At 34.9% G+C, this 18178-nt stretch overlaps 1 protein-coding gene across 1 annotated transcript in view; it reads right to left on the bottom strand.

Annotated features, from left to right (window-relative positions):
• Positions 1 to 946: 946 nt before the first annotated feature.
• The window catches only part of TMEM232 (transmembrane protein 232), a gene marked incomplete at both ends in the record, with an annotated part of 246091 nt that continues 228859 nt past the window's right edge, over positions 947 to 18178 (bottom strand). Inside the window, 4 exon segments of the mRNA XM_082652465.1 lie at positions 947 to 1057; positions 1061 to 1129; positions 1133 to 1153; positions 5004 to 5097. Of these exon segments, the coding sequence (XP_082508591.1) occupies positions 947 to 1057; positions 1061 to 1129; positions 1133 to 1153; positions 5004 to 5097 (295 nt within the window).

An 18178-nucleotide genomic window follows, 5' to 3' on the forward strand; every position in this document is an offset into this window, starting at 1 on the left:
TTGGGGGATATTATTTCTGAGAACTTACATATTCTCTGCATGAGAAGACAAGGATGGGTCAAAAGGTTTGGGAGCAGCAACATAAATTTGAATCAGCTCTGTAGGGAATCAAAAGAGGAACACCCTTCCCTGCTTCCATTTTTCTACCATACGTTATTGTTATCTTAAAGAATGGTACTGTAAATTCACATAATATAGGTCACAAACTTGTGGCCCACATGTCAAATTTAACCCAAAAGTATGTGATTTTTTTTTTAAATCGGTTGCCAACATTTTGAAATTTAGCAACTTTTATTTTTAAAAAGATTGAGGGCGTCTTCTTGAAAGACTAGATGATCCTACAGCACTGGACACACTGCAGAGTGTAATGGAGTGGTGGGAAGTTTCGTTAGATGGAGTAGGTATTCTATAGCCCTTTCACTAATTTATGTGACCTTTTTGATCTGGAAGCCATTTGAATTTGACATCCTGATAAAGTATCTGTCTCTTGAGTATCTGACTTGGCATAGATTGACTATGAAATGTAAATCCAAAGTGGGGGCCTTACCTCTTTTATTAGTATAATAGTTATTATAGGAGTATCAGTTGATGTTCATTCCATTTTCAAGAAATAGTTCTTATTTGTGACTCATTAATAATTTGCAATTCATTTTCATCTAACTGTCCAATGAAAATCAATACTCTGAGAATCATTAAGTATGTGTATGATCACAAGGTAAGAGTCAATTAGTTCTAGCCACGTTCTTGAAAACATTTATCTAGTAAAATACTTCACTCAAATGTGACTAAGTGCTAACTGTTAATTTCGGACTAAGATATGACTATTAAAGAACGTGCACCAGGATAAACTCCTTTCTAAGAAATGCTTTACAGTTAATTAAGGATTTTTTCCTAGCCTGTAGCTATCTTGGTCTCTTTCATGCAATGAATTTCTGGCATATGGACCTCAGTTTTGGGGGCTCATTTTCTTTTCCAATGAAATTACTTCAGTCCTAGGAGGAAGCTCATAGGGTTTGGTTTGCTTGCGTAGTTTCTCTTCTGTTCTCTTCATAATTTCTTAGAAGCGATTTTTTCCCTCTAACTCTTTATCTTTCCATTCTTCTGCCTCACATATTGCGTCTTCCTTTTGTCACATCTTTAGCTCTTCCTGCCACTGTTACAGAGAGAAAGTATCATTTATATTTGATTTTTCTTGAAAAAAACATATGAGTTTAGCTTCTCAAAATACAGATTCTTATATCCAATTATTCTCTTAGTTTTCCTCACAGATATTCTTCATGAATTTATACTCTACCATACTGGAAAAACATAAAAGCTATCTGTTAGAAAGTGTATAACACCCACAAAAACCAGAATTCTCCCTTAGCATTTTTAATAATAATAAACCAACAATCCAAAAAAAGAGATAATACGGTTTACATTTATATACACCAAAGGAATTTCCTTTCATCATCAATATTGGTATTTACATGATAGCATGGAATCCTAAAATGAAAAATCAAGCCAAAGCAAAAGAAAAACCAAATTAAAGTGAAAGGCATAGTGATATTATTACTTATGAGATTGAAAATGAAATTAATGGGCAAAGACTGATTTTGCAACAGACCAGTAAAAATACTTCTAAGGAATTCATCTCAATTGACCACATTATTTCATGACAATAATACCATTCTCTGGAGGCAGGAATACTAGGAATAAGTAGTTGGAAGTAATGATGGTAAATCAACCAAATAATCATTTTTTTCCCCTTCTAATATCTTTAATGAGGGATGTGGCAAAAAGAGGTGGTAATCACCTCGTCAGGCCAGGTAAGAAGTTCAGGGCAGAATGACCCCTAGCATGAAATGTTAAAAATTCCTAAAGACACAGCCTATATTGATCATTTTGTCACCCTCAGCCCATGCACACTCACAAACGACAAGACTATGCTTAACAACCTATCAATTAATTTAAAATTACTATATACCAGTGCTGGGAATTATGACTGTGATTTTTCATCTAGGATATACAGATATTCATAAGCAAAACTAAACCTCAGAATCTATCACTCAGCTTTCCAAAGGCAATAGATATTTTTTAAATGTCAACACACTCAGATTAAATATTAAACAAAAAATCATATCTACTTTTTAAATTTCCAGTTAAGCTTTAAAGACATAATAGGAAAGTTTCCTGCACTTATCTTGAGAATGTTTCTACACACAGTTATTACTCATATAAGTGTCATTTCTCAGAAGCCATTTTTACATGAAATATCCAGAAAATTGAGGCAAAACTTTCAGAACATTCCAGCATAGGCTAAAATTCAGGCCTTGGTTTAGTCTACAATTCTATGATACCCATCTGTGACATACAATTTTTTCTCATATAATAAACTATGTAATAATATCAATTGTTTGAAAAAAACACCAATTTTATGTTATAATATAAAAGTAATAGTTGGTGTAATAATGATAGTACCTATAAACAAAGACATCTAATTTACCCTTTATGTACTTTACGACTTTGATCTTTACATTGTGAAAAATCAACAGAGGATTAATTCTTAAGAACTCTCAGTAAAATAGAATTCTTTGGTTTCCTGAACAGCATGTATAAAAGCAGTAATGGGGTACCATATTGCTAACCACCAGGAAGCAGCTCTTCCTCTTTTAGTTCCTTGTTAGAATTTGGCTTGGCTGGAATGCACCATAATGGTATAATCCTTTTTTTTGTTAGCCCCAGAAAAATGTAAACTTCTTTTTCCCATTTTTTTCTCTGTTGACTATGACAAATTCAATTTGGATAAATCATTGCCTTTACTTTTATTTCCCATTATTATCATCAATTGTGGCAACTAGGAGGTTGCAGATATGCTTGAAGTTGATGGGAAATAGAAGCACCATACTGCTTTATTCAGCCCATTCACTCAGGATTCAGTCATCACGCTATAGAGTACCAGCAGTGTAAAAGGTACAGTAACTTAATGTCTGCTGAACAATTAGGTATCTGCCCTATTCCTTGTATATCAGGGACACTTGGTAAAATTCAATAAAATTCAACAGGTACAGTTAAAACTGTAGCTGTGTGGTTTTGTTTCTTGTCAGTTCTACAGATTCCACCTTCCCACCCCCATTTAGGTAATTATAAACCAAGAAATTGAGCAACTATGAAAAACTGAGAAGTAGATTTGAAGTCCAGGTATCTGGTTTTATATATAGACTCAGTCATTTACTAACTTTAAAACCTGGGACAATTAACTGAATTGTAAAGCTACATTCTTCTTACTGGTAAATGTTTTACAGAGTTGTTGTAAGGATTAAATTAACTAATGTAAGAGCATTTTGTAAAGTGTGAGATACAAGTACAAAGCACTATAGTTATAGCTATGTCAAAGGAAATAGTATATAGATGAATACTTTTTAAAATGTGATATCCAGAGAAACTTTCATAAACCTTCCCAAATCAATACTACTAAACTGCTAAGTATTTGATTAGGCTAGCCACAGATCAAACAATTTGGATCCTATCCATTCTCAAACATATTTGCAGAAAGGATTCCTTTACCTGTCTGTGTAAAGATTGATGGCAGTGATTGCTTAGATATTGCTTATACCCTTGGAAGGAGGAAAAGACGATGGTTTTTAGGAGGCATTTCCTAGCCTCTTCTCTGTCACTCAAAACACTGTCCTCTGTCTCTTTAGGCCAATGTGTTTAATCACAAAGTGATCAAGGTCTTTTGAAACTTTCAAGGGTAGAGAATGATAAGGCAAAAGATTTTTGTTCTGTTATTAAAACTACACTATGTTATGTGTGTGTATATATACACTGGCAACCTGCTATCTTTTGTAATATATTCCAGATAAGTTAGCTGAAGTGAATGGTAAAATTATAGTTGTTGCAATTTATGAACCATTATGAATTTTTTATAATGCCCTGTACATTTGATATACTGGTTTAGCATAAATGTTATTAGTGAATAAAATAACAATACTATAGTTCTCATTTTGTGATTCCAGGGTATCATTCAGTTTCCAAACCCCAATACTTGTGGCCACTGCTAAGGTGGCTAAAATATTGATTATGTGATAAATAACTATTTAATGGGATCAATAAATGAGATAATCACTTATTATTTCCCAAAATATCATTAATTAAAAGGAATGTAAACCATGGGACTATAAATACAATCTGAGAAATAATACTGAACTGGTGATAAAAATAATTTAAACACATTCTATATGCGATTGAATCTATATTGTATTAAAAGAAAAGACAAAAATAAGTACTCTCTCTCCTACTCCAACTCTACTCCTAAAAAGAAGTAGTCATAAAATGAGTTGGGGGCTTCCCTGGTGGCTCAGTGGTTGGGAGTCCGCCTGCCGATGCAGGGGACACGGGTTCGTGCCCTGGTCCGGGAAGATCCCACATGCTGCGGAGCGGCTAGGCCCGTGGGCCATGGCCGCTGAGCCTGCGCGTCCGGAGCCTGTGCTCCGCAACGGGAGAGGCCACAACAGTGAGAGGCGCGTGTACCGCAAAAAAAAAAGAAAAAAATATATATAGCTTAGTGGATTAAAATATGTTAAGTAAATGGCCTTGTATTGTCACTGCTTATTTAACTGATACCAAGAACAGAATGATTAAAGTCTTTCTAATATTTCAGGGGTAAAGAATAGTCACTGAAAATTGAGTCAAAAGATTTTTATTCTGTTGTTAAAACTACACTACAGAAGAATTCAGTGTTCAGTATCAGATTCTTGTCACAAAAAAATCAGAACTAATTCAGGAAACAGGATAAGGCTAGTATTTTGTAAATGGCAGAAAGCCAAATTATCTGTAACCCAGTGAAGGCACTGAGGTATATAGATAGTCCAGTGAGATATAATTCAGTTTGGCAAATCTCAATCATGGTTCTCCTTTTGAGTTCCATGTATTAATGTTTCCATCTCAGAACTACACTTTCTGATTCAAAATGCCTTTAAAGAACAAAGCTTTTGCTTCTAGTTTAAGAAAGTCAATCTCACGTGATGGTCAATGATTCTTGCCAACTCTTTGTCCGCCTTGGTAAAAAAATCTGGATATGCAAACAAGGGGATTTCTGGCTTAGAAGAATGTTCTCTTCAAAAGAGCACAAGAACAGATCCAATATTAGGTATAGATAGTCTTCCTCCCCAGAATATATAGATCTACAAATCCTCATTATTAAGATTTTTGATTCTATATTGTTAACATAGAAAACTACTCTGTGTAGACTACTACATATTAGCTTTTAATTTCTGTAAGCCATTTGGGTTCTTAAAACTGACATTTCTGAGGGTAGGGCATGACATACAGAATGAGAACTAGAAAATAATAAAAAGGCAATCTTCTCCTAGGAGATGTAAATACTACAGCTGGTCAGTAGCAAATGAGAGGCTAGAGTATGAAAGGCTTAAGGGAGCCTGAAATAGACTATGCCCAACAGGGAGATGAAAGTGCCCGTCGCTGTACACAGCCCCATGACCCTGGAAGTTCTGGTGGAATTCTAAGCCTAAGAATTTGATCTAAGATATATTAAAAAAGAAAAAAAAATGATGTGACTTCAATACTTCTCTCAAATAAGGGTGGAACTGTGGCAGAAAATTTAGCAACAGCTCAATGGAAGTGTTGGCAGTACAAAGCTGGGTCCTAAACTAGTGGAGATTTAGTATTAAACCATCCACATAATTATATTATTAAATTTATTATGAAGAAATTATTGTGAGCTCAGAAATATGTGATGCAACAAAATGGTGATAGAGAATATGGTTTTGAAGGAGAGAAAGTGGGTTTAAAAGAAAAGCTCTTAGGAAAGAGTCTAAGGAGAGACAGAGCTGGTGAAAATTTCCATATTCAAAAAGTCTGATCAGTTTTTAAGACTATAATGTCTAATATGCACTTTTTTCAAGTTGTTGTCTATACCCTTTTTGACATGCTTCTCTCATATCACTAGGTTGCTTTATGCTGCACTAAACACTTCTCAAATCCTTCCATTTATCGTCATCTCCATCATCATTTCCCTAATCTAAACCATCATCTCTTACCTGGATTAAGGCCTCCCTTTTTATAATCCCTGCATCCACCATGTCTTACTCTTTTTATTCTTGTCTCTATACAGTAGCCAGAATTTTTTTTTTTCAAAATACAACGTGGATCATGTCAATCCCTGACTTCAAACTCTTCAGTAATTCCGCATTAACTTTAGGAGTAAGATTATATTCCTTGTTGAGGAAGCCTGACGTAGACTGTGCATTTGTTTAAGTGGCTTGCGTGGCTTCTCCAGACTTACTTTTCTCCCTTCTGGGCCCAGGTCTATGCGTTCCTAATACATGGGCTTTCTTGCAGTTACTGTGATGTGCCTTGCTCCACCTGACTATTGTTTGTTTGCACATGCTGTCACCACCCCTTTCTCCAATGTCCCTCTCCTCCTCCTCTCTCTCTGCTGCAGGGCTGGTTAATGCTTACTTTTTCTTCAGCTTCTCAGTTCAAGCCCACTACCATAGCTCTCAATCCGCCATGGGCATTTCCTTCATCATACTTATCTCAATCATAACTTTACATTTATCTGTGAGCCTGTATGAAATTTTTTTTTCCTGACTAGAAATATGAGCTACATGATTGTGGAGACTTTTTTTTTTTATCATTGACTCCACAGTGACCTACATGGTGCCACTAGACACTGAATGAATGTGTGTATATTTGGTAAATTACTGAATGAATAAATGAAAGTTGTGATGTTTTAATCCCCTTTATATTCCAGGCCATCAAGAAGAGTCTACCACACAACACTCTTATGTCAGCAAAGCAGTGTCCAGTAGAGCAAGAAGATGACAATCTCAAGAGGTAGGTCGTTAGAGTGGAGCTAATAGCAGGGATTCAAAGGGAAATAACTCAAGTGACATGTGACCAGGGAAAATATATGGAGCCCTCTCCTAACCCATAAGATTCACAAGTATTGTGGGGCAGAAGAGCAGTAAGCTTCCCACTGCATGTAGAATAGGGGCCCTAGCCATTCTATTGAAATATTAAAATGATTCTAGAATGCTGGGGAGTTAGGGGGCATCTGCGGCTGAGACTTGGGTTAACTATATTCATTCAACAAAATTTGGGCACTTCTGATATTCAAAGAATTGTGCTAAATGCTGTGAAAAGATAAATGAGACAGAACTTTTAAATTAGTTAATGGTTAAAGGTGTTCAAGCAAGTTGCCTCAAATTCCTTCTTGAATTATAAAAGTTTAAGATAAAGACATGCATAACAATATACATAATGTTAGAAAGCCTTTAAAATGGGAAGATTAGATGGATATGCTTGTGCACCTGATTTCTAGTTATCTCAGTTGAATAGTTTGTACTGGAAAAGAAAAATGTATAAATAACTATAATACAACATGAGACATAAGAGAGAGAAGTATTCAATGATATAAACAGAAAAATGTAGTAAAATGGTTAAGAAACAGGTTCTGGACTCAGATCTCTAAGCAAATTTTCATCCTACCACTTAGTATTATTTATCACTCTGTTCCTTGCTGTCTCCATTTTTAATACAAAAAAATAATAGTACCTTCCTTGTTATGTATTTATAAAAATTAAAAAGGGATAAGACATAAATACCTTTGATGGAGCAAATACTAAACAAGTATCAGCTATACTATCCTTGTCATTATCATTATCAAAAAAATTCAGAGGGATAAGGCATGACTTTTAGGTGGTACTAAAAGAGAAGAGAATAAGAGAAAAAGTAATGGAAGACAAAACAATTAAGATGAGGCTTAAATGAGATGTACAATTCTTATGTTTGGAATTAAATGGGAAGTAGAGAAAAATCTTCCCAGAAACATGGTATATTACAATCCTCGGTGTACCATAACAAATTACCACAAATTGGTAGTCTTAAAAACCAGAAATCCATTTTCTCACAGTTCTAGAGGCCAGAAGTCCTAAATCAAGGTGTTGGCAGGGTTGGTTGAAGGCTCTGGGGAGAATGCATTCCAGGCTTCTCTTAGCTTCTAGTAGCTGTTGGAAATCCTTAGCATTCTTTGGCTTGTAGATACATCACTCCTATCTTTGTCTCTGTCTTCAAATGGCCTTCTCCTTCCATGTCTCTATGTCTGCTTCTTTTCTGTCTCTTACAAGGACACAAGGACACTGTGGATTCAAGGCCCATGTGACCAAGACAGCCTTAACTTTCCCTAAAGCTAAAGCTTGACTAAAGCTTAGACAGGCTTCTTCCTGACTCTAGGCACCTGATCTCCCTTGTCTTAGAGCTTTTACTGTAGAAAACTTGCAATTGTAAATTATTTCTCTTCTCCCAGCCGTTTGCCAGTTCTATTATCCAGGAACACTTTTCTCAAGGACCTGGGAGCCATCCCTTTAAAATAAAATCATCAAGAAAGATAGTGCTCCTATCTTCCAGTCTCTGTGGAAGAGTAGGAATCTAACTTAGGTGGCAATTAGCAAACACAATGACCTAATCACATTGACCAACTTCTCCTCTAACATCTTCCAATACTTTTCCACTAGCTCACCTCAGCATCAAAAAACCTCCTGTCTTTTGTTTCAGGGGAGTTAAGTTCAATCTCTCTCCCCTATTGCAAGACTTGAGTAAAGTTTTCTTCACCTGTTTAATTTATCTGGTGCAGTTTCTCTTTGATACACCCTAATTCAAGATGATCTCATCTTGAAATCCTTATCTTAGCTACCCAGATAAGGTCACATTTTATTCATTCATTTGCTCAAACATTTATTGCAGGAGGAATGTTATTATAAGGACTGAGAAGAGAAAAAAATTTAACTTAGATATTGCAGTCCAGAAATTCAAAGTTCACATGGGAGGGAGACACGTAAAGAGACATTTATAGTACACTGGAAAAATTGCTGTAAAACAGGGTTCTCTGGTGGACAAACATGGCAGATGACATAATTGAACTTAGTCTGAGAGTAAGAGAAAATTTCCTGAATGAGTTACGCATAGTTTTGTCCCAATAGGATGATTACAGACTGAAGAAAAGACATTTAGGACATGTTCATTTTTTTTTTAAATATATCAAGGATAAGAAATATACAGAGATACTTACAAAAAGAAAAAACAACACACACAAAAAAACCAAAACAAGGGATAATACTGTTCCTTATAGAGTTATGGTTTTTCAAGTCCCCAAGCTCTTCTGAGGATGTAAAATATGTAGTGAGCATGCTTTAGAAGGTATTCCCCAGGAGCACATGAATAACCATGTCTCAGGCCTCTTTAGTCCTGCATCTCCCACTCTGACCTAATCAATTTAGCAGGTTCTGGACTCTGATCTCTAAGCAAATTTTCATCCTGCCACTTAGTATTATTTATCACTCTGTTCCTCTGTTTGCTTTTATCTCAGGCAGACTATAATAATCTTTGGAATTACCCAATAAGGGGAAGATACTGTATTATTTAAACAAACCACAGAATTATATCCTTGTTCAGCAATTGAATGACTTGATCCTTTATCCCACTTTTTTATGAGAGAAATTGAACACGCACAGACTCATTGGTTGGCATTTTCTCTAGTATACTTCATTTTCATTTTTGAGGTCCAGCATGGATGTATGATTCTCAAAAATGTCATGGATATAGGACCTTTCACTGATTCTAAACTTAACTTATTCCAAATAATCGTAATTGAGTATAATGTTAGCTGTGGGCTTATCATTTATGTCCTTTGTTATCTTGAAGTATACCCCTTCTATACCCAATTTGTTGAGTTTTTATCATGAAAATGTGAAAATCTGAATTTTGTCAAATGCTTTTTCTGCATCTAGTGAGATAATCATATGGTTTCTATCTTTCATTCTATCAATGTGGTATATCACATTTATTGATTTAAATATGTTGAATCATCCTTGCATTCAAGAGGTAAATCCCACATGATCATGGTGTATGATCCTTCTAATGTGTCCGTTTTTTAAAATTTTTATTTATTTTTAAATAAAAAAATTTATTGCAGTATATTTCATGTACATTATATAAGTAACAGGTGTACAATACAGTGATTTACAGCTTTAAAGGTTATACTCCATTTATAGTTATTGTAAATATTGGCTCTATTTCCTCTTTTGGAATCCTTGTAGCTTACTTTATACATAATAGTTTATACCTCTTTGTTCACTACCCCTATCTTGCCCCTTCCTCTTCTCTCTTCCTACTGGTAACCACTAGTTCATTATATCTGTGAGTCTCTTTCTGCTTTGTTATATTGACTAGTTTGTTGTATTTTTTAGATTTCACATATAAGTGATACCATAAAGTTTTTCTGTCTGACTTATTTCACTTAGCATAAGATCCTTCAAGTCAATCCATGTAGCAAATGGAAAATTTTCATTCTTTTTCATGACTGAGTAGTAGTCCATTGTACATATACATACCACATCTTTATTCATCTGCTGATGAACACTTAGGTTGCTTCCATATCTTGGCAATTGTAAATAATGCTGTAGTGAACATTGGGATGCATGTTTGTTTGTTTTTTAATTAGTGCTTTGAGTTTTTGTTTGTTGTTTTCTGTTTTCTTGGATATACACCCAGGAGTGGAATTGCTAGGTCATATGGTAGTTCTGTTTTTAGTTTTTTGAGAAACCTCCATACTGTTTTCCACAGTGGCTGCGCCAGTTTACATTCCCAATGACAGTGTACAAGAGGTCCCTTTTCTCTACATCCTTGCCAATGTTTGTTATATGTGTTCTTTTTGAAGAAAGCCATTCTGACAAGTGTGAGGTGATAGCTCATTGTGATCTTGATTTGCATTTTCCATATGATTAATGATGTGGAGTAGCTTTTCATGTGCCTGTTGGCTATCTGCATGTCCTTTTTGGAAAAATGTCTATTCAGATCTTTCCATTTTAAAAATCGAGTTGTTTGTTTTCTTGATGTTGAGTTGTATGAGGTGTTTATATATTTTGGAGGTTAACCCCTTATTGGTCATACCATTTACAGATATTTTCTCCCATTCAGTAGGATATCTTTCTGTTTTGTTGATGGTTGCCATTTTTTGTGCAAAAGCTCAAGTTTAAATAGGTCACATTTGTTTATTTCCTGTGCTTTAAGAGAAAGATCCCCCCAAAAATGTCAGCCTATGTATTGCTCTAGGAGTTTTATGGGTTGTGGTCTTGCATTTAGGTCTTTACTTTTATTTACATTTAGGTCTTTAATCCATTTTGAGTTTATTTATGTATATGGTGTTAGAGAATGTTCTAATTTCATTCTTTTACATGTAGCTGTGCATTTGTCCCAGCACCACTTTTTAAAGAGACTGTTTTTTCTCCATTGTATATCCATGCCTCTTTGTCATAGATTAATTTACCATAAGTGTGTGAGCATTTCTGGGCTGTCTATTCTGTTCCATTAATGTATGTGTCTGCTTTTAGCCAGTACCATACTGATTTGTTTACTGAAGCTTTGGAGTATAGACTGAAGTCAGAGAGCATGATTCTTCCAGCTCTGTTCTTCTTTTCTCAAGATTGTTTCACCTATTCAGGGTCTTTTGTGTTTCTGTATACATTTGAAAATTATTTGTTCTAGTTCTATGAAAACTGCCCTTGGTATTTTGATAGGGATTGAACTGAATCTGTACACTGCCTTGGGTAGTTTGGCCCTTGTAACAATATTAATTCTTACAATCAAGGAACACGGTTTATCTTTCCATCTCTTTGTGTTGTCTTCGATTTCTTTCAGCAGTGTCTTACAGTTTTCTGAGTACAGGTCTTTTACCTCCTTAGGTAAATTTATGTCTAGGTATTTTATGATTTTTGATGTGATGGTAAATGGGTTGGTTTCATTAATTTCTCTTTCTGATAGTCTGTTAGTGTATATTAATGCAAGAGATTTCTGTGTATTAATTTTATATCCTGCAAACTTTACCAAATTCATTGATGAGCTCTAGTAGTTTTCTGGTGTCAACTTTAGGATTTTTTATATATAGTATCATGTCACCTGCAAACAGTGACAGTTTTACTTTTGCTTTCCAATGTGGATTCCTTTTATTTCTTTTTTATTCTCTGATTACTGTGGCTAGGACTTCCAATACCGTGTTGAATACAAGTAACAAAAGTGGGCAACCTTGTCTTATTCTTGATGTTAGAGGAAATGCTTTCAGCTTTTCACCATTGAGTATGATGTTAGCTATGGGTTTGTCATATATGGCCTTTATTATGTTGAGGTATGCTTCCTTTATGCACACTATCTGGAGAATTTTTTAAATAAATGGATTTTGAAATTTGGCAGAAGTTTTTCCTGCATTTATTGAGATGATCATACTGTTTCTATTCTTCAGTTTGTTAATGTGGTGTGCCACACTGATTGATATGCAGATATTAAAAAATTCTTGCATCCCTGGGATAAGTCCCTTGTGATCATGGTGTCTGATCCTTTTTATTTTATTTTTTTCTCACAAACACACACTGTATTTTATTTTTACAAGAGATAAATAAACTGACACCAAGCATTGTAAATGGATGACCACAACAAAAGCAACAATGATTGCAATTACCAAACACAAAACACACTCATACTATGTCATAATATTGACATTCAGTCCGGTAATCCTCCACTGTAACAGCTCCTTTACTTTGCAGTGAAAATTGATTTGTATATTTTTGCCTCTGAGTCCTTGTGGGATTTTTTTTTTATTATTCAAACAGAAAGTCACAAAAATTATCATCATCCTCATCAGTTCACTCAGTCCCATGTAATTAATTTTTGTTTCATCTTGATCTTTTGTTAGCACTTTTATGAATTCATCAGTTTTCCATTAGAGTTCTGAAAATGCTTATTCATGCAGTTCAGCAGTATAGTCAGTTAACAGAAACCTGTACTTGTCAGAGTCTTTTCCATGAATTCCTTGAAGATGAAACCCTATTATAGGAACACTTTTGCAGAAGCATCAGAGTACACCCAGAACTGTCTGTAAATGACAAAAGACTTAAAAATGACCATGGTTAAAGATTTTATGAAAGCTCATAATAATGCAATTGACAAGGAAATTTAGTTATTTCTGAGATATACATTTTAAAGTAATAACCAGAATTATGACTTATAACATTATACCAGAACATATAAGATTTTTAGAAATTTCATGTAATGTCTGAAACATTTATATTAACACATTTCCATACAAATAACCCAAAGACAGTTTAGTATTAGTTGTTTTTTATATTTGTTTGTTTTTTTTATACTCTTTTTTTATATTTGTTTGTTTTTTTTTATATTTGTTTGTATTTTATATTTGTTTTTTTTATACTCTTTTTTATATTTGTTTGTTTTTTTTATACTCTTTTTTTTTATATTCTTATTAGTCATCAATTTTATGCACATCAGTGTATGCATGGCAATCCCAATCACCGAATTCAACACACCACAATCCCCGCCCCACTGTGGTTTTTCCCACCTTGGTGTCCATACGTTTGTTCTCTACATCTGTGTCTCAATTTCTGCCCTTCAAACTGGTTCATCTGTACCATTTTTCTAGGTTCCACATACATGCATTAATATACGATATATGTTTTTCTCTTTCTAACTTACTTCACTCTGTATGACAGTCTCTAGGTCCATCCACATCTCAACAAATGACTGAATTTCATTCCTTTTTAGGGCTGAGTAATATTCCATTGTATATGTGTACCACAACTTCTTTATCCATTCATCTGTTGATGGGCATTTAGGTTGCTTCCATGACCTGGCTATTGTAAATAGTGCTGCAATGAACATTGGGGTGCATGTGTCTTTTTGAATTATGGTTTTCTCTGAGTATATGCCCAGTAGTGGGATTGCCGGATCATATGGTAATTCTATTTTTAGTTTTTTTAGGAACCTCCATACTGTTCCCCATAGTGGCTGTATCCATTTACATTCCCACCAACAGTGCAAGAGGGTTCCCTTTTCTCCACACCCTCTCCAGCATTTGTTGTTTGTAGATTTTCTGATGATGCCTATTCTAACTGGTGTGAGGTGATACCTCATTGTAGTTTTGATTTGCATTTCTCTAATAATTAGTGATGTTGAGCAGCTTTTCATGTGCTTCTTGGCCATCTGTGTGTCTTCTTTGGAGAAATGTCTATTTAGGTCTTCTGCCCATTTTTGGATTGGGTTGTTTGTTTCTTTAATATTGAGCTGCATGAGCTATTTATATATTTTGGAGATTAATCCTTTGTCCATTAATTTGTTTGCAAATATTTTCTCACATTCTGAGGGATGTCTTTTCATCTTGATTATGGTTTCCTTTGTTGTGCAAAAGCTTTGAAGTCTCATTAGGTCCCATTTGTTTATTTTTCTTTTTATCTCCATTACTCTAAGAGGTAGATCAAAAAAGACCTTGCTGTGATTTATGTCAAAGAGTGTTCTTCCTATGTTTTCCTCTAAGAGTTTTATAGTGTCTGGTCTAACATTTAGGTCTTGAAACTATTTTGAGTTTATTTTTGTGTATGGTGTTAGGGAGTGTTCTAATTTAATTCTTTTACATGTAGCTGTCCAGTTTTCCCAGCAACACTTACTGAAGAGACTGACTTTTCTCCATTGTATATCTTTGCCTCCTTTGTCACAGATTAGTTGACCATAGGTGCATGGGTTTATCTCTGGGCTTTCAATCTTGTTCCATTGATCTCTGTTCTCTTTTTGTGCCAGTACCATATTGTCTTAACTACTGTAGCTTTGTAGTATAGTCTGAAGTCAGGGAGTCTGATTCCCCCAGCTCCGTTTTTTCCCCTCAAGACTGCTTTAGCTATTTGGGGTCTTTTGTGTCTCCATACAAATTTTAAGATGATTTGTTCTAGTTCTGTAAAAAATGCCATTGGTAATTTGATAGGGATTGTATTGAATCTGTAGATTGCTTTGGGTAGTATAGTCATTTTCACAATATTGATTCTTCCAATCCAAGAACATGGTATATCTCTCCATTTGTTGGTATCATCTTTAATTTCTTTCATCAGTGTCTTATAGTTTTCTGCATACACGACTTTTGTCTCCCTAGGTAGCTTTATTCCTAGGTATGTAATATTTTTTGTTGCAATGGCAAATGGGAGTGTTTCCTTAATTTCTCTTTCAGATTTTTCATCATTAGTGTATAGGAATAAAAGAGTTTTGTATCCTGCAACTTTACCAAATTCATTGATTAGTTCTAGTAGTTTTCTCCTGGCAATTTTAGGATTCTCTATGTATAGTATCATGTCATCTGCAAACAGTGACAGTTTTACTTTTTCTTTTCCAATTTGTATTCCTTTTATTTCTTTTCCTTCTCTAACTGCTGTGGCTAGGACTTCCAAAACTATGCTGAATAATAGTGGTATGAGTGGACATCCTTGTCTCGTTCCTGGTCTTAGAGGAAATGCTTTCAGTTTTTCAACATTAAGAATGATGTTTGCTGTAGGTTTGTCATATATGGCCTTTATTATGTTCAGGTAGGTTCCCTCTGTGCCCACTTTCTGGAGAGTTTTTATTATAAATTGGTGGTGAATTTTGTCAAAAGTTTTTTCTGCATCTATTGAGCTGATCATATGGTTTTTATTCTTCAATTTGTTAATATGGTGTATCACATTGATTGACTTGCGTATATTGAAGAATCCTTGCATCCCTTGGATAAATCCCACTTGATCATGGTGTATGATCCTTTTAATGTGTTGTTGGATTCTGTTTGCTAGTATTTTGTGGAGGATTTTTGCGTCTATATTCATCAGTGATATTGGTCTGTAATTTTCTTTTAGTAGTATCTTTGTCTGGTATTGGTATCAGGGTGGTGGTGGCCTCATAGAATGAGTTTGGGAGTGTTCCTTCCTCTGCAATTTTTTGGAAGAGTTTGAGAAGCATGGGTGTTAGCTCTTCTCTAAATGTTTGATAGAATTCACCTGTGAAGCCATCTGGTCCTGGACTTTTGTTTGTTGGAAGATTTTTAATCACAGTTTCAATTTCATTACTTTTGATTGGTCTGTTCATATTTTCTGTTTCTTCCTGGTTCAGTCTTGGAAGGTTTTACCTTTCTAAGAATTTGTCCATTTCTTCCAGGTTGTCCATTTTATTGGCATAGAGTTGCTTGTAATAGTCTCTTAGGATGCTTTGTATTTCTGCGGTATCTGTTGTAACTTCTTTTTCATTTCTAATTTTATTGATTTGAGTCCTCTCCCTCTTTTTCTGGATGAGTCTGGCTAATGGTTTATCAATTTTGTTTATCTTCTCAAAGAACCAGCTTTTAGTTTTATTGATCTTTGCTATTTTCTTTGTTTTTATTTCATTTATTCCTTCTCTGATCTTTATGCTTTCTTTCCTTCTGCTACCTTTAGGTTTTGTTTGTTCTTCTTTCTCTAGTTCCTTTAGGTGTAAGTTTAGATTGTTTACTAGAGTTTTTTTTTGTTTCTTGAGGTAGGCTTGTATAGCTGTAAACTTCCCTCTTAGAACTGCTTTTGCTGCATCCCATAGGTTTTGGATCGTTTTTTCATTGTCATTTGTCTCTAGGTGGTTTTTGATTTCCTCTTTGATTTCTTCAGTGACCTCTTGGTTGTTTAGTAATGTATTGTTTAGCCTCCATGTGTTTGTGTTTTTGACGTTTTTTTCCCTGTAATTCATTTCTAATCTCATAGCGTTGTTGTCAGAAAAGATGCTTGATATGATTTCAATTTTCTGAGGCTTTATTTGTGACCCAAGATGTGATCTATCCTGGAGAATGTTCCATGCGCACTTGAGAAGAAAGTGTAATATGCTGGTTTTTGATGGAATATCCTATAAATATCAGTTAAATCTATCTGGTCTATTGTGTCATTTAAAGCTTCTGTTATTTATTTTCATTTTGGATGATCTGTCCATTTGTGTAAGTGAGGTGTTAAAGTCCCCCACTATTATGGTGTTACTGTTGATTTCCTCTTTTATAGCTGTTAGCAATTGCCTTATGTATTGAGGTGCTCCTATGTTGAGGGCATATATATTTAAAATTGTTATATCTTTTTCTTGGATTGATTCCTTGATCATTATGTAGTGTCCTTTCTTGTCTCTTGTAACATTCTGTATTTTAAAGTCTATTTTATCTGATATGAGTATAGCTACTCCAGCTTTCTTTTGATTTCCATTTGCATGGAATATCTTTTTCCATCCCCTCACTTTCAGTCTGTATGTGTCCCTAGGTCTGAAGTGGGTCTCTTGTAGACAGCATATATATGGATCTTGTTTTTGTATCCATTCGGCAAGCCTGTGTCCTTTGGCTGGAGCATTTAATACATTCCCGTTTAAGGTAATTATCGATATGTATGTTCTTATGACCATTTTCTTACTTGTTTTGGGTTTTTTTCGTAGATCCTTTTCTTCTCTTGTGTTTCCCACTTAGAGAAGTTCCTTTAGCATTTGTTGTAGAGCTGGTTTGGTGGTTCTGAATTCTCTTAGCTTTTGCTTGCCTGTAAAGCTTTTGATTTCTCCATCAAATCTGAATGAGATCCTTGCCAGGTAGAGTAATCTTGGTTGTAGCTTCCTCCCTTTCATCACTTTAAGTATATCACGCCACTCCCTTCTGGCTTGTAGAGTTTCTGCTGAGAAATCAGCTGTTAACCTTATGGGAGTTCCCTTGTATGTTATTTGTCATTTTTCCCTTGCTGCTTTCAATAATTTTTCTTTGTCTTTAATTTTTGCCAATTTGATTACTATGTGTCTCGGTGTGTTTCTCCTTGGGTTTATACTGTATGGGACTGTCTGAGCTTCCTGGACTTGGGTGGCTATTTCCTTTCCCATGTTAGGGAAGTTTTCCACTATAATCTCTTCAAATATTTTCTCGGGTCCTTTCTCTCTCTCTTCTCCTTCTGGGACCCCTGTGATGCAAATGTTGTTGTGTTTAATGTTGTCCCAGAGGTCTCTTAGGCTGTCTTCATTTCTTTTCATTTTTTCTTTATTCTATTCCACAGCAGTGAATTCCACCATTCTGTCTTCCAGGTCACTTATCCGTTCTTCTGCCTCAGTTATTCTGCTATTGATTCCTTCTAGTGTAGTTTCCATTTCAGTTATTGTATTGTTCATCTCTGTTTGTTTGTTCTTTAATTCTTCTAGGTCTTTGTTAAACATTTCTTGCATCTTCTTGATCTTTGCTTCCATTCTTTTTCTGAGGTCCTGGATCATCTTCACTATCATTATTCTGAACTCTTTTTCTGGAACGTTGCCTATCTCCACTTCATTTAGTTGTTTTTCTGGG

Source organism: Grampus griseus (assembly GCF_964374135.1).
Source record: "Grampus griseus genome assembly, chromosome: 3".
Classification (NCBI taxonomy): domain Eukaryota; kingdom Metazoa; phylum Chordata; class Mammalia; order Artiodactyla; family Delphinidae; genus Grampus; species Grampus griseus.